The 22,891-nt window shown below is 41.3% G+C and overlaps 1 protein-coding gene across 1 annotated transcript in view; it reads right to left on the reverse strand.

Annotated features, from left to right (window-relative positions):
* arhgef3 (Rho guanine nucleotide exchange factor (GEF) 3) overlaps positions 1-22,167 on the reverse strand; it is a 127,117-nt gene extending 104,950 nt beyond the window's left edge. The window contains exon 1 of the mRNA XM_024426464.2: positions 21,781-22,167. Within this exon, the coding sequence (XP_024282232.1) occupies positions 21,781-21,815 (35 nt within the window). The 5' untranslated portion in view covers positions 21,816-22,167. The remainder of the gene's footprint in view (positions 1-21,780) is intronic.
* Positions 22,168-22,891: the final 724 nt, after the last annotated feature.

Genomic DNA, 22,891 nt, shown 5'->3' on the forward strand with positions numbered 1-22,891 from the left:
CGGTCCCAGCTTTAATGCACCTGTACTGACCTCGCCTTCTGGATGATAGCGGGGTGAACAGGCAGTGGCTCGGGTGGTTGTTGTCCTTGATGATTTTTATGGCCTTCCTGTGACATCGGGTGGTGTAGGTGTCCTGGAGGGCAGGTAGTTTGCCCCCGGTGATGCGTTGTGCAGACCTCACTACCCTCTGGAGAGCCTTACGGTTGTGGGCGGAGCAGTTGCCGTACCAGGCGGTGATACAGCCCGACAGGATGCTCTCGATTGTGCATCTGTAGAAGTTTGTGAGTGCTTTTGGTGACAAGCCAAATTTCTTCAGCCTTCTGAGGTTGAAGAGGCGCTGCTGCGCCTTCTTCACGATGCTATCTGTGTGGGTGGACCAATTCAGTTTGTCTGTGATGTGTACGCCGAGGAACTTAAAACTTACTACCCTCTCCACTACTGTTCCATCAATGTGGATAGGGGGGTGTTCCCTCTGCTGTTTCCTGAAGTCCACAATCATCTCCTTAGTTTTGTTGACGTTGAGTGTGAGGTTATTTTCCTGACACCACACTCCGAGGGCCCTCACCTCCTCCCTGTAGGCCGTCTCGTCGTTGTTGGTAATCAAGCCTACCACTGTTGTGTCGTCCGCAAACTTGATGATTGAGTTGGAGGCGTGCGTGGCCACGCAGTCGTGTGTGAACAGGGAGTACAGGAGGGGGCTGAGCATGGACCCTTGTGGGGCCCCAGTGTTGAGGGTCAGCGAAGCGGAGATGTTGTTTCCTACCTTCACCACCTGGGGGCAGCCCGTCAGAAAGTCCAGGACCCAATTGCACAGGGCGGGGTTGAGACCCAGGGCCTCCAGCTTGATGATGAGCTTGGAGGGTACTATGATGTTGAATGCTGAGCTGTAGTCAATGAACAGCATTCTTACATAGGTAATCCTTTTGTGATGGCAATAGCCTGTTGGGGTTGTATGCATATTGAAGTGGGCCTATGGTGGATGGTAAGGTGGAGGTGATTTGATCCTTGACTAGTCTCTCAAAGCACTTCATGATGACAGAAGTGAGTGCTATGGGGCGGTAGTCATTTGGTTCAGTTTTCTTTGCCTTCTTGGGTACAGGAACAATGGTAGCCATCTTGAAGCATGTGGGGACAACAGACTGGGATAGGGAGAGATTGAATATGTCCGTGAACACACCAGCCAGCTGGTCTGCGCATGCTCTGAGGACGAGGCTAGTAGAGTAGACTACTTGTTCTCTGTCTGAGAACACCAAGCCTCAATCATCATCCACATACCAACATTCCTCTTCTCTCTCTCTATCTACCTCTCTCATTCACACTTTCTCTCTCTCTCCCTCACCCCTTGCAGGAAGAAAACACTCCTGTATCTCAACTAAACTCTTTACCTTAGCTTCTGCTCCAAACTATGACCAGGAGCTATTGACACCATGCGAAACTCTCCACTAAAATCACCTACTGACAACATAGGATAACCATTCGTTACTGCACACCTTAGACAAATATAAGTCAGTTTAGGACACTCAGGAAGAACATTAACCCACTGTTTGACAGTCCTTAAGCCAATAATATTCTAGTCAGTATAGCTGATTAGATTTGTGCTTCATTTTCCTAAGGGTAACTTAATTATGAGATAAATATAAAATCATAATGTGATGTAAGTGTATATTAACTCCCTGGATGAAAGATTGATCCTGTGCGATTCCTTGTATGTTTTGATATGAGTCTGTTGCCTAACTTCATCTAGCTCTGTTTTTCATCATCATTCCACAGAATAGTACACTCTTAGAAAAAAAGGTGCTAAGTAGAACCATACAAGGTTCTTCGGTTTGTCCCCATAGGGGAACCACCCTTTTTAGTCCTGGGTAGAACCCTTTACCGAGGGTTTTACCTAGAACCCTCTATGAAGGGTTCTACCTAGAACCATTTTATCCTCTGAAGGTTCTTCCTAGAACCGTCTATGAAGGGTTCTATAGCAAGAACCCTTTTACCTTTGGAGGTTTCTTCAGAGAACCTTCTATGAACGGGTAGAACCCACCAGCCTTATTAGCCTTTAAAATGTAACAATTTATGACAATACATAACACACACTACCGGTCAAAGGTTTTAGAACACCTACTCATTCAAGGGTTTTTCTTTATTCTTCCTATTTTCTACATTGTAGAATAATAGTGAAGACATCAAAACTATGAAGTAATACATATGGAATCATGTTATAACCAAAAAAGTGTTAAAATATATTTTGTATTTGAGATTCTTCAAATAGCCACCCTTTGCCTTGATGACAGCTTTGCACACTGTTGGCATTCTCTCAACCAGCTTGACCTGGAATGCTTTTCCAACAGTCTTGAAGGAGATCCCACATATGCTGAGCACTTGTTGGCTGCTTTTCCTTCACTCTGCGGTCCGGCTCATCCCAAACCATCTCAATATGGTTGAGTTCAGGGGATTGTGGAGGCCAGGTCATCTGATGCAGCACTCCATCACTCTCCTTCTTGGTAAAATAGCCCTTACACAGCCTGGAGTTGTGTTGGATCATTGTCCTGTTGAAAAACAAATGATAGTCCCACTAAACCCAAACCAGATGGGATGGCATATCGCTGCAGAATGCTGTGGTAGACATGCTGCTTAAGTGTGCCTTGAATTCTAAATATATCACAGACGGTGTCACCAGCAAAGCACCCCCACACCATAACACCACCTCCTCCATGCTTCACGGTGGGAACCACACATGCGGAGATCATCCATTCATCCACACCGCGTCTCACAAAGACACAGAGGTTGAAACAAAAAATCTCCAATTTGGACTCCCGACCAAAGAACACATTTCCACTGGTCTAACCGCCATTGCTCGTATTTCTTGGCCCAAGCAAGTCTCTTCTTCTTATTGGTGTCCTTTAGTAGGGTTTTCTTTGCAGCAATTCGACCATGAAGGCCTGATTCATGCAGTCAACTCTGAACAGTTGATGTTGAGATGTGTCTGTTACTTGAACTCTGTGAAGCATTTATTTGGGCTGCAATTTCTCAGGCTGGTAACTCGAATGAACTTATCCTCTGCAGCAGAGGTAACTCTAGGTATTACAGTCTGTTGGCAGTCCTCATGAGAGCCAGTTTCATCAAAGCGCTTAATGTTTTTTGCGACTGCACTTGAAGAAACATTCGAAGTTCTTGACATTTTCAGAATTGACTGACCTTCATGTCTTAAAGTAACGATGGACTGTCATTTCTCTTTGCTTATTTGAGCTGTTCTTGCCATAATATGGACTATGGACTTGGACTTTTATGGACTTGGATATGGACTTTTACCAAATAAGACTATATTCTGTATACCACACCTACCTTGTCACAACACAACTGATTGGCTCAAACGCATTAAGAAGGAAAATAAATTCCACAAATTAACTTTTAAGAAGACATACCTGTTAATTGAAATGCATTCCAGGTGACTATCTCATGAAGCTGGTTGAGAGAATGCCAAGAGTGTGCAAAGCTGTCATCAAGGCAAAGGGTGGCTATTTGAAGAATCTCAAATATAAAATATATTTTGATGTGTAACACTTTTTTGCTTCCTACATGATTCCATATGTGTTATTTCATAGATTTGATGTCTTCACTATTATTCTACAATGTAGAAAATAGTAAAAATAAAGAAAAACCCTTAAATTAGTAGATATATACCATAAGGCCCTTCTTTAAGGGCCTAGTTACAGTTGAAGTCGGAAGTTTACATACACCTTAGCCAAATACATTTAAACTCAGTTTTTCACAATTCCTGACATTTAATCCGAGTAAAAATGCCCTGTCTTAGGTCAGTTAGCATCACCACTTTATTTTAAGAATGTGAAATGTCAGAATAATAGTAGAGAGATGTCACATACATAAAAAATGGAGCAGCGATGGCTAGAAAGCTGGTGACGTCGACCGCCGAATGCCGCACAAACGAGGAGAGGAGCCGACTTTTGGCGGAAGTCGTGACAAGAGAAAGATTTATTTCAGCTTTTATTTATTTCATCACATTCCCAGTGGATCAGAAGTTTACATACACTCAATTAGTATTTGGTAGCATTGCCTTTAAATAGTTTAACTTGAGTCAAATGTTTTGGGTAGCCTTCCACAATAAGTTGGGTGAATTTTGGCCCATTCCTCCTGACAGAGCTAGTGTAACTGAGTCAGGTTTGTAGGCCTCCTTGCTCGCACACGCTTTTTCAATGCTGCCCACAAATCTTCTATGGGCTTAAGGTCAGGGCTTTGAGATGGCCGCTCCAATACCTTGACTTTGTTGTCCTTAAGCCATTTTGCCACAACTTTGGAAGTATGCTTGGGGTCATTGTCCATTTGGAAGACCCATTAGCGACCAATCTTTAACTTCCTAACTGATGTTTTGAGATGTTGCTTCAATATATCCACATCTTTTTCCTTCCTCATGATGCCATCTATTTTGTGAAGTGCACCTGTCCCTCCTGCAACAAAGCACCCCCACCACATGATGCTGCCACCCCCATGCTTCACAGTTGGGATGGTGTTCTTCGGCTTGCAAGCCTCCCCCTTTTTCCTCCAAACATAACGATGGTCATTATGGCCAAACAGTTCTATTTTTGTTTCATTAGACCAGAGGATATTTCTCTAAAAAGTACAATCTTTGTTACCATGTGCAGTTGCAAACCGTAGTCTGGCTTTTTTTATGGTGGTTTTGGAGCAGTGGCTTCTTCCTTGCTGGGCTACCTTTCAGGTTATGTCAATATAGGACTCGTTTTACTGTGGATATAGATAATCTTGTACCTGTTTCATCCAGCATCTTCACAAGGTCCTTTGCTGTTGTTATGGGTTTGATTTGCACTTTTTGCACCAAAGTACGTTCATCTCTAGGAGACAGAATGCTTCTCCTTCCTGAGCGGTATGACTGCTTCGTGGTCCCATGATGTTTATATTTGCGTAACATTGTTTGTTACGTGGTACCTTCAGGCTTTTGGAAATTCTCCCAAGGATGAACCAGACTTGTGGAGGCCTAAACATTTTTTTCTTAAGTCTTGGCTGATTTCTTTTGATTTTCCCATGATGTCAAGCAAAGAGGCACTGCGTTTGAAGGTAGGCCTTGAAATACATCCACAGGTATACCTCCAATTGACTCAAATTATGTCAATTAGCCTATCAGAAGCTTCTAAAACCATGACAACACCTTCTGGAATTTTAAAGGCTATTTAAAGGCACAGTCACCTTAGTATATGTAAACTTCTGAGTGTGAAAATAATCTGTGAAATAATCTGTCTGTAAAACCATTGTTGGGAAAATTACTTGTGTCATGCACATGGTAGATATCCTAACCGACTTGCCAAAACTATTGTTTGTTAACAAGAAATTTGTGGAGTGGTTGAAAAACGAGTTTTAATGACTCAAATCTTAGTGTATGTAAACTTCCGACTTTAACTGTATATCCTAACACAGTGGTGTTGGGAATCTCCTGGTTTACAGGCCACATCACACCTGCAAGTTACATCATGCTGCCTTGCAAAGTGATGTGTAATTCCTATTGGAATCCAGAGTTAGGTTGTCCAACAAGTGGAATTGTTGATTACTCAAAACCGGCATTCAGAATGACTGACAATTAAGACTACCCTAGTCATCTAAACTGGAACAACCATCTCAGTAACAGTTGCAATAAATCCAATTACTAACAGATTGGATTAGTTTAGAAAATGGTATGTTATCTTTGTGTAGTATAAAATGTATCAACCAATCAAAAACACAGATATTTCAGTAAAACAAACAATTCTTTAAATCTCCCTGCAATAGAGCATGCTGGGAAATATTATATATGGTTCTATGTAGAACCCTTTCTTGCCTTCCAAACAATCCTTCTTGCCTTCCAAAGAATCATCAAAGAACCCTTTCTTCCAAAAACAGTTATTAGGATGTTAAAGGTTCTAAGTAGAAACCTTTGACTTACAAAGAACCCTTCCCAAAAAGGGTTATTCTGATCAAAACGGTTCTTGGTAGAACCCTATCCCTCCACAAGAGTGTATATCTGACCATTCCGTGTGTTGTTGGTTCATAGAAGAGTGCGTGCCTCTTTACATGCAGTGCCTTCAGAAAGTATTCATACCACTTGACTTGTTGTGTTACAGCCTGAATTTAAAATGTATTAAATGTATTTTTTTACTCACTCATCTACACACAATACCCCTAAATAACAAAGTAGAAACATGTTTTTCGAATTTTAGAAAATTTATTGAAAATGAAATACAGAAAAATCTTATTTACACACAGTGGCATGAAAAATTATCTTTTTGATACTAAATGTTATCAGATCTTCAACAAAAACCTAATATTAGATAAAGGGAACCTGAGTTTACAAATAACACAATAAAAGTATACTTATTTTATTGATTTAATTAACAAAGTTATGCAACACCCAATTCCCCTGTGTGAAAAAGTAATTTCCCCCTTACACTGGTTGTGCCACCTTTTAGCTGCAATGACTGCAACCAAATGCTTCCTACAGTTGTTGATCAGTCTCTCACATCGCTGTAGATGAATTTTGGCCCACTTTTGCCTGCAGAACTGCTTTAACTCAGCGACATTTGTGAGTTTTCAAGTATGAACTGCTCGTTTGAAGTCCTGCCACAACATCTCAATTGGGATTAGGTCTGGACTTTGACTAGAGCTTTCCAAAACGTCAAACTTGTTGCCTTTTAAACATTTTTATGTAGCCTTGATTGTGTGTTTTGGGTCATTATCTTGCTGCATGACCCAGCTGCGTTTCAGCTTCAGCTCACAGAAGGATGGCCTGACGTTCTCCTGCAGAATTCTCTGATACAGAGCAGAATTCATGGTTCCTTCTATCAAAGCATGTCATACAGGTCCGTTGGTATGAGGTTCTTACTATGGAATGCAGTGTTTGGTTTTCGCAAGACATAATGGGACCCATCTCGTCCAAAATACAAATCAGTTGTGTGTAGAGTACAACTTCAGCTATCTAAACAGAAGGTCTATTTGCCCATATCTAAGGATTTGTCTTCTAACACACTGACATGCACAGCTCTCTGGGTGAGATTCTGTCTGTCTAACACACTGACGTGCACAGCTCTCTGGGCGAGGTTCTGTCTGTCTAGCACACTGATGTGCACAGCTCTCTGGGTGAGGTTCTGTCTGTCTAACACACTGACAACCACGCTGCCCTACCAAGCAAAAAGGCAGTAACTGCTCATAGCGTGGAACTGAGAAAATGGCTTTTTAATTCTCCAGCCAAATTAATTCTAGGGAGATTGGAGATGTAGTGATCTGTTGTCTTACTGTAAGCAATTTGTTAATTCATGTTGACCCTGACCTCTGACATGACCTTTGACCCTTAAATGGCAGTTACTGCCTTCTTTCTTGGCATGATATTTTACAAATTGCAGGGTAAAACCAAAGCAAAGAGCAGTATCTGCCATTTTAATTTGTTAGTTTACTATACTTCTCATTTGTGCTATTAATAAAATAGCGGTGTAATTACTGACAGTGTAACAGGGTTGAAACGGAATCCTTTGTGTGTCTTCCACTAAGATGCCAGTTACATTTACATGGAGACGTAGGTTCTGCGTCAGTCACATAACATACTGTGTTTTACATGTTGCCCATGTCTTTTTATAAGAATAAATGTGAAAAGCAGCACTGCAATTGTTTGAATTACATGAAAGGATTACCTATCTTGCAATATATAAAGATGTATTGGAACATGATAGAAGTATGATGTAAGGTAATACTAATTATAAACAATTAGCATGAGATTGCAAATTAAATTATTTGAATATATTTAAAAAATATATATTACTACTACCAAGTAGTTAAAGTAGGCCACAGGGATTGGTGGAAGTCATTTTTGCAAAACAGTTTTTTCCCGCTTTCATGTAATGATGGCACCTAAGCAGACACATTGAGCACACATTGGGCATGCCACAGCTTGTTGTGCTAATTACAGTGGCTTGTGAAAGTATTCACCCCCCCTGGCATTTTTCCTATTTAATTGCCTTACAACCTGGAATTAAAATATATATATTTTTTTAGGTTTGTATCATTTGATTTACACAACATGTCACCTTGAAGATGCAAAATATTGTTTCTTGTGAAACAAACAAGACAAAACAATTGAGAACTTGAGCGTGCGTAACTATTCAACCCCCCCAAAGTCAATACTTTGTAGAGCCAACTTTTGCAGCAATTAGCACTGCAAGTCTCTTGGGGTATGTCTCTTTAAGCTTGGCACAGATAGCCATTAGGATTTTTGTCCATTCTTCAATTAAAAACTGCTCCAGCTCCTTCAAGTTGGATGGGTTCCGCTCGTGTACAGCAATCTTTAAATCTTACCACAGATTCTCAATTGGATTGAGGTCTGGGATTTGACTAGGCCATTCCAAGACATTTAAATGTTTCCTCTTAAACCACTTGAGTGTTGCTTTAGCAGTATGCATAGGGTCATTGTCCTGGTGGAAGGTGTACCTCCGTCCCAGTCTCAAATCTCTGGAAGACTGAAACAGGTTTCCGTCAAGAATTTCCCTGTATTTAGCGCCATCCATCATTCCTTCAATTCTGACCAGTTTCCCAGTCCCTTCTGATGAAAAAGATGGTGTTCTCGGGGTGATGAGAGATGTTAGGTTTGGGCCAGACATAGCGTTTTCCTTGATGGCCAAAAAACTCGATTTTAGTCTCATCTGACCAGAGTACCTTCTTCCATATGTTTGGGGAGTCTCCCACATGCCTTTTGGTGAACACCAAAGGTGCTTGATTACTTTTTTCTTGGAGCAATGTTTTTTTTCTAGTCACTCTTCCGTAAAGCCCAGCTCTGTGGAGTGTACGGCTTAAAGTGGTCCTATGGACAGATACTCCAATCTCCACTGTGGAGCTTTGCAGCTCGTTCAGGGTTATATTTGGTCTCTTTGCTGCCTCTCTGGTTAATGTTCTCCTTGCCTGGTCCGTGAGTTTTGGTGGGCGGCCCTCTCTTGGCAGGTTTGTTCTGGTGCCATATTCATATTTTTTTAAATAATGGATTTAATGGTGCTCCGTGGGATGATCAAAGTTTAGTATATTTTTTTATAACCCAACCCTGATCTTTACTTCTCCACAACTTTGTCCCTGACCTGTTTGGAGAGCTCCTTGGTCTTCATGGTGTCGCTTGCAACAACATAGGAAAAATGCCAAGGGGGATGAATACTTTTGCAAGGCACTGTACATACACCACCAACAAAGGTAATGGATAAAATGTTGGATTTGAACTTTCCTGACCGGGACAGTCACTCAATACTGGAATATAAAAGATAGCCAGAAACCCTGGACATGTCCGTAGATATATTATGAATGAGGTAGCAATGCTGTGTGAGTGAGCGTGGCTTTTGACAATTCAGTATGGGATGCACATCTAACTGACTGTCAGCTGGCTAGAGATCGTTTGTGTGGTTGAATGTTACTGATTCAAATAGCCCATTGAATGTCAGAATAAAAGTATAGGGATTATATTCGTTATAGGGATAAGAGATTAAAGCTAGTATAAATTACTGGGAGCAGGTAGCACAAATATATTGCTTCATGCTAATGCTAGCTAGGTAGGTTTTTACGCTTTGGTAGGGGCGAGTCAGTTCCAGCTGGGTGGCTGTAACTGGCTAGAAATCGTGTGTGTGGTGTACTGATTCAAAGAAACCATCAGATGAAATTTTAGAATATAATTTATTATAGGGCTAATAGATTAGTATAAATTTGCAGATCTCCTCTTATGGGAGCCAGTAGCATTGTTAGTCTATGCTCGCTAGCTAGTTAGTGAGGTTCTGTCTAACACACTGACATGCACAGCTCTCTGGGTGAGGTTCTCTCTTCATGTCTCCAGTGGGTGATGAAGTCCCTTCCATCTATGCAATGTATTACAGGTTATGGACATGAGTGCATGACATTCCATCCTGGATATGACAGAGTTTGCCTCACGGGTCTGGCAGGCAGAGTTGAATAACTACAGGCAGATGTGAGATGCAGGAGGATGACCATCTTCTCATACTGAGTAACCTACATAGAGTAATATGAGAAGAATGCAATTGCTCAACTTGTGTAGATATTCTAAACAAAGTGTTTTGATAACTTTCAAGCGTATCGCTTCCATACAGAATAAACGAACCATAACACAAAACGGTAGAAGCAGTGATCTGATAACATAACAATGCGCAAATATTACACCTCTCTTTCATCTTTTGCTGCCATTCACAGCCAATACAGATACTGTACATTTCAACCAACAGTTTGTCTGGTGGTGCTGGGGCTACCTTGCCAAATGACATCAGTCGTTATTCCTTCCTGTGTTGTGCCCCCCCCCGATAGTACCATTCGATTCAATAATAACAAAAGACAATCAAAAGTACATTTTTATGCTGAGTTCCAAATTCAGTATCAACTTGTCTTTCTTTCAGTTAGATGACTCCACAACCAAAGCCTCTCTCCTGTCCTCCATCTGTAGAAAACACGCAGCATCATTTGATTCAAAACGCATCATATGGGGATGATTTCTGTACTTTGAAAGTTACATATGAAAACATGATTGATGACAAGCAAAACATTTTGGGACTATGTCAATAATGGACTAATGAAACAAATACTAAAATATTGTTTTTGGGTGGAGTTTGCCTTTAACCTTTGTTATTTTACACCTAGCCCTTGAGCAGGAAATGACCATAAATGGACTGGGGTCTAATGAGCCCATGTCCATTCAACAGGCTCTGTCTGTGATTCACTCAGAACTCTCAGGGGAGTCCTGCTTCCATTGTTCCATACTCACTACTGTACTCCCCTATTCCCCTTGCATGTTTTATGTAATCCATTAAAAGCAAAGTAATGGTAAGCTCCATAACTAAAGATTAACAAATATCATGCAGAATATGAACATTTGCCAAAACAGCACTTCAGAATGCAAGATAAGGATATTTAAAAATACTTTTAGATAAAATGGTGACAGTACAATGCATCTTGAAAATGGATGGCTAGAACAGGCCCGATGAGAATAGGGTGACCGTTTCCATCTGTTTAGAAAGGGCAGACAAAATGCCACAACTTCACTCATGTTCCTCCATTCAACAGTCAATCCCCCTCTCAGTAAAACAAACCTCTGGGGCCATCTAGTGGTCAAAAGGTGCCCAACATCAACCAATGCATCTCTAGTCGACACTGAACGGTTATGCAGTTATGACAGTCCCTCGGTTATGCAGTCCTTCCAAAGATGTTCTATGGGGTTGAGATCTGGAGACTTCTTACGAAGCCACTTACGAAGCCACTCCGTCGTTGCCAGGGCGGTGTGTTTGGGATCATTGTCATGCTGAAAGACCCCAGCCACGTTTCATCTTCAATGCCCTTGCTGATGGAAGGAGGTTATCACTCAAAATCTCACCATACATGGCCCCATTCATTCTTTCCTTTACACGGATCAGTCATCCTGGTCCCTTTGCAGAAAAACAGCTCCAAAGCATGATGTTTCCACCCCCATGCTTCACAGTAGGTATGGTGTTCTTTGGATGCAACTCAGCATTCTTTGTCCTCCAAACGCGATGAGTTGAGTTTTTACCAAAAAGTTATATTTTGGTTTCATCTGAGCATATGACATTCTCCCAATCTTCTTCTGGATCATCCAAATGCTCTATAGCAAACTTCAGACGGGCCTGGACATGTACTGGCTTAAGCAGGGGGACATGTCTGGCACTGCAGGATTTGAGTCCCTGGCGGCGTAGTGTGTTACTGATGGTAGGCTTTGTTACTTTGGTCCCAGCTCTCTGCAGGTCATTCACTAGGTCCCCCTGTGTGGTTCTGGGATTTTTGCTCACCATTCTTGTGATCATTTTGACCCCACGGGGTGAGATCTTGCGTGGAGCCCCAGATAGAGGGAGATTATCAGTGGTCTTGTATGTCTTCCATTTCCTAATAATTGCTCCCACAGTTGATTTCTTCAAACCAAGCTGCTTACCTATTGCAGATTCAGTCTTCCAGCCTGGTGCAGGTCTACAATTTTGTTTCTGGTGTCCTTTGACAGCTCTTTGGTCTTGGCCATAGTGGAGTTTGGAGTGTGACTGTTTGAGGTTGTGGACAGGTGTCTTTTATACTGATAACAAGTTCAAACAGGTGCCATTAATACAGGTAACGAGTGGAGGACAGAGGAGCCTCTTAAAGAAGAAGTTACAGGTCTGTGAGTGCCAGAAATCTTGCTTGTTTGTAGGTGACCAAATACTTATTTTCCACCATAATTTGCAAATAAATTCATTAAAAATCCTACAATGTGATTTTCTGGATTTTTTTTCTTCTCATTTTGTCTGTCATAGTTGAAGTGTACCTATGATGAAAATTACAGGCCTCTCTCATCTTTTTAAGTGGGAGAACTTGCACAATTGGTGGCTGACTAAATACTTTTTTGCCCCATTGTATATATCAAATGACTGCATGCCCTATTTTCTGGTGGATGACAAGTTGTAAGCAAGTTCATTTTGCAATTTTGACACAGATATACTAATTTAAAGAAAGGCCGTCGGCGACCGCCATGGGTTTTATTAACCGGTTGTTTATGATCTGATGAGGTGTGGAGTTGGAGTTATATTGTGTACCTCGCGAGGTGTACCGTGTGTTCCCAGGAGTTGCAATGCTGAAGAATGTTGGGTGGGGTTAGGAGGGCACACATTGCTCAGGAAGCAGCTGTAAGGGGGAGTGTGTGTGTGTGAGAGCTGACTTTCCTTTCCTGACCCAGGTACAGTGAGCGAGATCAGGAAACAGAGCACTGTGAATCTCTCACGGTGCCCCTCCCTTCTCTTGCTCCCTTCTCTCTCTTGCTCTCTCAATTAAATTCAAAGGGGCTTTATTAGCATGGGAAACATTAGAATCAAATCAAATGTATTGGTCACATGCACATATTTAACAGATGTTATTGCGGGTGTAGCGAAATGCTTGTGTTCCTAGCTCCAACAGTGCAATAGTATCTAACAATTCACAACAATACGCAAATCTAAAAGTAAAATAATTCAATTAAAAAATATATAACTATTAGGACAATCAATGTCAGAGTGGCAAAATCCAGTAGAATAGAATACAGTATATACATATGAGATGAGCAGTATGTAAACATTTTTATAGTGACTAGTGTTCCATTATTAATGTGGCCAGTGATTCCATGTCTATGTATACAGGGCAGCAGCCTCTAAGGTACAGGGTTGAGTATCTGGGTGGTAGCCGGCTAGTGGTGACTATTTAACAGCCTGATGGCCTTGAGATAGAAGCAGCTTTTCAGTCAATCAGTCCCAGCTTTGATGCACCTGTACTGACCTCGCCTTCTGGATGATAGTCGGGTGAACAGGCCGTGACTCAGATGGTTGATGTTCTTGATGATCTTTTTGCCCTTTCTGTGACATCGGGTGCTGTGATGAGCTTAATGATGAGCCTGAAAGGTACTATGGTGTTGAAGGCTGAGCTGTAGTCAATGAACAGAATTCTGACATAGGTATTCCTCTTCTCCATTTGAGATACGGCAGTGTGATGGTGATTGCATCGTCTGTGGATCTATTGGGGTGGTAAACAAATTGAAGTGGTCTAGGGTGTCAGGTAAGGTAGAGGTGATATGATCCTTAACTAGCCTCTCAAAGAACTTCATGATGACAGTAGTGAGTGCTATGGGGCGATAGTCATTTAGTTCAGTTACCTTTGCTTTCTTGGGTACAGGAACAATGGTGGACATCTTGAAGCAAGTGGGGACAGCAGACTGGAATATGGAGAGATTGAATATGTCCGTAAACACTCCAGCCAGCAGGTCTGCACATGCTCTCAGGACGCGGCTGGTGATGCCATCTGGGCTGGCAGCCTTGCAAGGGTTAACACGCTTAAATGTCTTACTCACGTTGGCCATGGAGAACGAGAAGCTACAATCCTTGGGGACGGGCTGCGCCGTGGCACTGTGTTACCCTCAAAACGGGCAAAGAAGGTTTTTAGCTTGTCTGGCAGCAAGACATCGGTGTCCGCGACATGTTGGTTTTCACTTTGTAATCCGTGATTGTCTGTAGACCCTGCCACATAAGTCTCGTGTCTGAGCCGTTGAATTGTGACTCCACTTTGTCTCTGTACTGACGTTTTGCCTGTTTGATTACCCTTTCAAAGGCACTTAAATATTTTATCTTGGGAAACCAGTGGAACACAAACAACATTGTAAATACCACCAATATGTATGTTTATTTATCTTCCCCTACTATTTGTACTACAACTATTTACACATTGCTAAAACACTGTACATAGCTGATAACATATCACTTGATATGTATATATTTTAAAAACCTTTTTGAGGGCAATATTTACTGTTAAATTCTAATCATTTTTTTGTTGATGTTGTTTTGTCTTCACTTTTGTTTATTGTTTATTGCACGTGCTTTGGCAATGTCAACACGTTTCCCATGCCAATAACGCCGCTTTGAATTGAGAGAGCGACCGAGAGGGAGGAGGAGAGAGGTAGCCAGAGCTCCTGTCTGCAGTATGTTATGATCTGACAGAATGCCACCGATTCACCTCACCCCTCCCTCTCCACACTCCCCCTCTCTCCCATCCCTTTATCCCTCATTCCCTCCCCCTCTCGCCCCTCAGCTCCATATCAAAGCGTTGGCCTAGCTCTCAGGTTTCAGTCTGAGAAAGTCTCTCTTCACAGCAGCAGAATATGACGTATTATGGGATAGAGGCCAGTCCACGGCCCGGCAATACAGGGCTATCCAGTGTCTGGGACCCTAGGCTTCAAATGTGCTGCAGGGGAGAATACGTCTTATTTTAGGATTATGCTCTATGGCTATTTGTCTACACCTGCTAAAGTCATTAGATGCAGTCTTGGCCCTATAGCTGCAACGCTCACAGTCTGGGTTCAATAATATCATGGTCGGATTAGGAGCAGAAATTAAAGAAGGGCTTTGGATGTAAAATAATATGATTGAATTGAATGGCTGGATTGTCTGAATGTTTATCTTCATAATATACATTTTCAGTCCTCAGTGTGCATGTGTGTGTGGGTAGAGCCTGTTGGATGTTGTGAGGGTTTGAGTAAGCATGAGCATGAGTGGGTGTACGCATGCGTGTGTGTGTCAGCAGGCCTTCCAGCCCAGATCCAAGGGTGCTGCTCTCACACTTTCCAACAACACACACTTTCCGTTCTGAAGCGAGGGAAACTGACATCTAAACACTTCCAGCACAAAGACACACACACACACGTGTTGGCAGACAACTACAGCAGAAAGAGGTATGGCTATAGCCTGACCTAATCTCAGGTCTGTTGTATGCGCATACAGTACCAGTCAAAAGCTTGGACACACCTACTCATTTAAGGGTTTTTATTTATTTTATTATTTTATACATTGCAGAATAATAGTGAAGACATCAAAACTATGAAATAACACGTATGGAATCATGTAGTAACCAAAAAAGTATTCAACAAATCAAAATACATTTTATATTTTATATTCGTAGCCACCCTTTGCCTTGATGACAGCTTTGCACACTCTTAGCATTCTCTTAACCAGCATCATGAGGTAGTCACCTGGAATGCATTTCAATTAACAGGTGTGCCTTGTTAAATGTTAATTTGTGGAATTTCTTTCCTTCTTAATGTGTTTGTGCCAATCAGTTGTGCTGTGACAAGGTAGGAGTGGTACACAGAAGATAGCTCTATTTGGTAAAATACCAAGTCCATAGTATGGAAAGAACCAAATGCACATCGAAATGTGTGTTATAGATCTGTCATTCACATTGAAAGAAAGTCTAAGAAGCGGTAGATCTGTTCTATGTGCCCTATTTCTATGCTTCCCATTCTTAAAGCTGCAATATGTAACTTTTTGGGTGACCTGACCAATTGCACTTAGAAACGTGTGTTATAGATCTGTCATTCACATTGAAAGCAAGTCTAAGAAACAGTAGATCTGTTCTATGTGCATTATTTCTATGCTTTCCATTCTTAAAGCTGCAATATGTAACTTTTTGGGCGACCGGACCAAATTCACATAGAAATGTGTGCTATAGATCTGTCATTTGCATTGAAGGCAAGTCTAAGAAGCAGTAAATATGTTCTATGTGCGTTAATGCTATGCTTCTTATTCTTAAGTTTCATTTTTGCATTATTTACTTTCGGTTTTGTACACCAGCTGAAAATACAATATTTTTGGTTATGGACAATATATTTCACAGCGGTTTAGATGGTACAATGATTCTATACACTATATGTGCTTGTTTTGTCACAAACTGAAACAAAAGAATTTGCAACCAAAAAATGCCGGAGCGATTTCTGCATAGTGGATTTTCAACAGTGCATTTGACAATGGGTCAATTACATTTTTTTATTTATGTTTTATTTGTATTTATTTTGAGCTCTTTTCTCCCCAATTGGTAGTTAGTCTTGTCCCATCTCTGCAACTCCTGTATGGACTCAGGAGACGTGAAGGTTGAGAGCCATGCATCCACCGAAACACGACCCTGCCAAGCTGCACTGTTTCTTGACACACTGCTCGCTTTACCCGAAAGCCAGCCGCACCAATGTATTAGAGGAAACACCATACAGCTGGCACCGTATAGCCACATGGAGTCGCTAGAGCGAGATGGGACAAGGACATCCCAGCCGGGCCTCCCCTAACCGGGACATGTGTTCTGCGGCTTGTTGGACGTACTGCCAGTTTCTCTAAAACTGCGACGGAGGCGGGTTATGGTAGAGAAAATAATATTAAATTCTCTGGCAACAGCTCTGGTGGACATTCCTGCAGTCAGCATGCAAATTGCACACGCTCTCAAAACTTGAGACATCTGTGGCATTGTGTTGTGTGACAAAACTGCACATTTTTATTTTATATTGTCCCCAGCACAAGGTGTACTTGTGTAATGATCATGCTGTTTAATCAGCTACTTGATATGCCACATCTGTCAGGTGGACAGATTATCTTGGCAAAGGAGACATGATCACTAACAGGTGTCACGTTCTGACCTTTATTTCCTTTGTTTTGTCTTTATTTAGTATGGTCAGGGCGTGAGTTGGGGTGGGCAGTCTATGTTTGTGTTTCTAGGTTTTTTTCTATTTCTGTGTTTGGCCTGATATGGTTCTCAATCAGAGGCAGCTGTTTATCGTTGTCCCTGATTGAGAACCATATTTAGGTAGCCTGGGTTTCACTGTTGGTTTGTGGGTGTTTGTTTCCGTGTGAGTGTTTGTCGCCACACGGTACTGTTTCGGTTTGGTTATTTCACGTATTCATTTATTGTTTTTGTATTTCATAGTGTTCACTTTTTTAAATTAAAATCGTCATGAACACTTACCACGCCGCATCTTGGTCCGATCCTTACTCCTCTTCAGGCGAAGAGGAGGAAATCTGCCATTACAACAGGGATGTAAACAAATGTGTGCAGAAAATTTGACAGAAATAAACTTTTTGTGCATATGGAAAATTTATGGGAACTTTTATTTCAGCTCATGAAACATGGGATGAAACATGGGATTAACACTTTACATGTTGCATTTATATTTTTGTTCAGTGTAAAAAATATTTGGTACAAAAATCGCAAATAAGATTTTCTGCCCATATCATGCAGCCCTAGTATTTGAGTGGCAGATGGCCTAGTGGTTAGAGTGTTGGGCCAATAAACAAAAGGTTGCTGGATTGAATCCCTGAGCTGACAAGGTAAAAATCTGTACTTTTTCCCCAAAACAAGGCAGTTAACCCACTGTTCCCCGGGCGCTGAAGATGTGGATCTCGATTTAAGGCAGCCCCCCACACCTCTCTAATTCAAAGGGGTTGGGTTAAATGCAGAAGACACATTTCAGTTGAATGCATTCAGTTGTACAACTGACTAGGTATCCCCTTTTCTGTTAGTAGCAGTGTACCATAGTTGGCAGGGAGGGACAGATTCACACTGCCCACAACCTCCTCCCTGTAACTGCTAGGAGGACCAGCCCCAAGCCCCAGACCATAATACTGTATATCATTGAAACACCACAATGTGTTCTCAGAACTCCGTCTGCCTCCATTTCCTGTGGGAACACAGCATTTACTCACTCTACAACACATATGGTTCATATGGTTCAAGGGCAAAGGACAACCCCATCAAATTAGCTATTATATAATGATAATACTATATAATACTATAGTAATAAGACACTTTATCAACTGAGGCACTACATAGAGACTGCATGCAACATGAGCAGAATTAATTTCTTCCTCATTAAGGACAGCAGGGCATAATAGGGGCGACATAATCTTGATTGTTGATTGTTAGAACGTTCCCTTTCACTTGAACCTAATAGAGAAGTGTTGTAACAGTAACTGTGAAAAGAATCTCCCTTTTTTCCAGAGAGAAATGCTTTGTCCATTGGATCCTTGAGATTTGTAACAGAAAATGAATAATTACAGTATATGGGGATTGTTTTTAAAGAGGGGAGTGGAATACTGTATTACAGACAGCTACTAAACACACTGCCACCTTCTGCCCTACAAGTGAGAGAGATGGCGATCGAGGGAGAGAGGGTAGAGAGGGAGGGAGATGGTCCAGTCCTCCGCAGAAGGTTTCCAGCAGCACTCCCACTACCACTATGCAATCAGGCATGCACACAATCTCCCCGAAATCTGCCATTACCTCACTGGCCATGCTGAACTCAGTGAGTGAACTTGTGTGTGAGTAAGAGATAGAAAGTCCCTATCTACCCTGGGGCAAATAGAGACAGAGAGAAACCATACAAGTAGAGGCTGACTGTGAGAGGACTGAGCTGAGGGAAGCCGGACAGAGTGAGAACGCCTACCATCTGTAGAAAACACAGGGAAGGACTCTGAGAGAGCGAGAATTTGGAGGCGAGAGAACTAATCCCGGGAAGGGGACGTGGAGCGGGAACCAGCGGAGGAGCAGTGCGGCCGTCAGTCCATATCAAAACATGATTTTGTCTGACACATTGAAAGGAGATTAGGTTGGGGATTACTGGTGAGCACGCTCCGCTGATCCTCTCCCCTGGCCTGGCCCTGGCATGGCTGGTCCCAAATGGCACCCTATTCTCTCCCTGGTCAAAAGTAGTGCACTGTGTCGGGAATAGGGTGCCAATTGGGACACGCGCCTGGGTTCACCCACTGCTGTTCTGTTCAGTTCACACCATGTGTTCACAGCCCCCCAAAAAACGTGACTTGCCCACATACCGGACAAATCCTGGTATGCACAAGCCCGAGACTGTGTAGACAACCAGGGTACTACCACAACTCAACTTAACAGTTGCCTCAAGAGCTGAGGCCTGAACAACTGCTGATTTAGAAAGATACAACAGGTGAAAAGCCAGTAGCCTCGTCCGTCGTGGTGGCTTTTGACTGCTTAGTATACCGACCGGAGCTTAGCCAGAGAAACATTCCTATTTCTCAATCAAAGACATCTAAAAGTGTATGAAAGGCAGAGGCTGATAAGAACAATCATACAGTTCCTTTATAGTTCATTTCTGTCATCATGTGACAGTCATAAGCACATGGATGAGACAGAATAGAACAGAAAGCATTCTGAGAACTGGAACAAATGGAATTGTGAAGAAGAATCAGAACTCTCAGGCAGTAGCTGGAATTCCTGAAGATTCCAACAATACAGGCAGTATCACAACCAGCCGTGATTGGGAGTCCCATAGGGCGGAGAATTGGCCCAGCGTCGTCCAGGTTTGGCTGGTGTAGGCCGTCATTGTAAATAAGAATTTGTTCTTAACTGACTTGCCAAGTTAAATAAAGGTTAAATAAAAAAATAAAAACAAGCCACAGAGAGGCATCAACACCTTGATGCTATGTTTGCTTTCCTAAAGACCACGAATGGGAGGACAAAGATGTGACAAAACATTACAAGTAGCAGAGGCCACCAGTGTCTGACCCTGAGGACTGACTCTGCTGGGTAGATAGACAGACACATACAGTAAATCACAGAGGACTAGGCAAACCTGAGTCATCAGCTACAGTAGAACAAGGAGATGTTCTGACACGTTTTAACTCCTTAGTGGCATCATACATTGTAAGCTCATACTGACCTGACTCTGGTCAATATGTGGACAAAAAGACAATTGGAGAATGTTTGGAGATGGAGATGCCTTATTGAGATACACTTCCTATTATAAACTACTATATCATTATCATCCTCATCACAGTAACTGAGTCTACAATATACTAACTGGCCATAGCACTACCCAACCTACTCAATGACTATGTTACTACAGAAGAATAAGAATATTACTCAATGTCACTCAGGTTCTAGTGTCTGACACCAGAGATATTAGAGAAAGGAGGAGATAGGAATCGAATTAGGCAATGAATGGAGGAACGCATAACGCCCAGCAGACTATTGACCAATCGCGTTCACATTGTTATGCTAAGCTAGTCAGGGTATGAGTGGAGAAACCTGCCAATTTTCCTCAAAAAAGTACATAATGCCAAGATTCCAAAGCTGTACGATATTACAGAGTTAATTTTCTCACATCTCATAAAAGATTTGTAATATTGTACTTCTTGTTGACGAAATTCATGCTCATGTTGAATTTTTGAGCTAGCGCCCAATTGACTCCAAGGAGAGTTCTCCTTGTCTCATAATTGCAGAATGAACCGCATGGCCCATTGACGACGCATGGGCAACATACACAATGGCCGTTAATACAATTCAAATGTAATTTCCGATCTCTTCCAAAGTATCTCTGGCGACACTCCTCATATACATTTACTGGATTTGTTGAACAGCAGAGGTGTAAAGTACTTAAATAAAAATACTTTAAAGTACTACTTAAGTATTTTTGACAACTTTTACTTAACTACATTCCTAAACAAAAGTATGTACTTTTTACTCCATACATTTGCCTTAACACACAAAAGTACTATGACAGGAAAATGATCCAATTCGCGCACTTATCAAGAGAACATCGCTGGTCATCCCTACTGCCTTTGATCTGGTGGACTCACTAAACACACATGCTTCGTTTGTAAATTATGTCTGAGTGTTGAAGTGTGCCTCTGGCTATCCATAAATTACAAAAAAAACTTGAAAAATTGTGCCATCTGGTTTGCTTAATAAGGAATTTGAAATAATTTATACTTTTACTTTTGATACTTAAGTATATTTTAGCAATGTTACTTTTGATATGTAAGTATATTTAAAACCAAATACTTTTACACTTTTACTCAAGCAGTATATTACTGGGTGACTTTCACATTTACTTGAGTAATTTTGTACTGAGTATTCAATACAATATTCAATACAATACTTTTACTGTGGCACCTAGAATCGTTTTTGCTCTATAAGCCAATATGTATTTCATATACAGTTATTTGCATTGGTGGCATTTATTTCTCATTGGAAGACGTTTTAAAACCTAAATGTAATGCAAATGTCACTTAAATATGAACAAATATGAATCATTATTCATGTTTAGACAATTATTTTTAATATATTATTAATAAATATAGATTATTGACACCCTCTACTATTAAGCAGAGGACTATTATTTAGAACGGTTTGAAATTCCGTGACCCGGAAGTACATTTTTAGTGTCGTTGATGAGTTTCCTCAGGTTCAGGCAAGGTATAATTTAGCTCAAGTCAGAATATGGATATAATACTTTATGATGAAAACCTGTTTTTATCCACACTAGGCTGCAACATCACAATGTATCCTACGAAAAGTATCATATAATAACATCTTCGTAGTTGTCGACTGTATGGATTAAGCAGTTATGGCAAATCCTATTGGTTGGGTTTCAGCTATCTACATAAGAAAGTTTGTATGATAGAAAAAACATCTTACCTTGAAACTTCTTTGTTTCCATTGCCTGTTTGCATGTGATTAGACGTGTTCCAACGTGATGTAGGTTATTCCCCCAAAAACGGTCAAGTTATTGGAAAGAGGAAACAAGACTATGATCTTCTGTCGTCATACATAGACTGTAAACTCAAAACAGTCCGATCATAAAATCTGAATAAAACCGTTTTTCCGATTATAATAAAAAAAAGTCGTCAATGGCAAACTTTCACTTTGACTCGTCAAAATCTACATCCATAACGCATCGCCCTTGAAGTAGCATAGCTTCGTTTTTTAACCATCAGGTTTTTGGTTTATTTTTTTCTGTGGCTACAGTTGTTTCATGCGTTGACGCATCATGAAACACACACTATGGTCCACTGTGGAGTTGTATCGCCGCTTCAAGCACCGCCCATCAACAGTGTGTGTGCGAGAGAGCGAGAGACCAAGGTAAAATGTGTTTTATATTGGATATTCGGTTCTCTCGTCAATAGTTATTGAACCAAACATGCCATGATGATGAAACAGTGGCGTGTATTCATGGATGCCAAAAGATTCATCCCCCCAAAAGGATGAAAAAACCCCAGTAATTATGTATATTTCTTGTCTCTTTGTTTCCTAATTTTCATTCAATTCAAAAGAGACTGAATGTATCTTGCTGGAGAAAGCATCCGAGCGAGCACAACAGCGCCCCTCTGTCACTGTATGTGTAGCCCATCTATCTGATGCTGTCTGGTCAAAAATAGTATGATAATGTTGCTGCCCGTAGCATTGAACGTAAGGGAAGCCAGCGAGCATTTGGCCTCACTTGATAAAAAAACAAACAATAATAGCCATTCAGTGTTGAGCTAAACTGAGTGAGCTCTAGTCTGAATCGTCTTATCACACCATTTTTGTGTGGTTTGACTTCACAACAATCACATCAGAAGCCAAATGTAATTTACAGAAGAAAAAAAATTAATTGTTGCATCTTGTTGTTTTGTTGTTTTCTGGTGTCTAGCTAGCTAGCTAAAACTTGCCCCTTCCTAAATTAACCATGGATGGAGATCGGGATTTGGACTTTACTTAATTCTCCGTACTGGCCAATGATAATAATGGTGATTCTGATCCAACCATA

This window comes from Oncorhynchus tshawytscha, linkage group LG07, assembly GCF_018296145.1.
Source record: "Oncorhynchus tshawytscha isolate Ot180627B linkage group LG07, Otsh_v2.0, whole genome shotgun sequence".
NCBI lineage: Eukaryota > Metazoa > Chordata > Actinopteri > Salmoniformes > Salmonidae > Oncorhynchus > Oncorhynchus tshawytscha.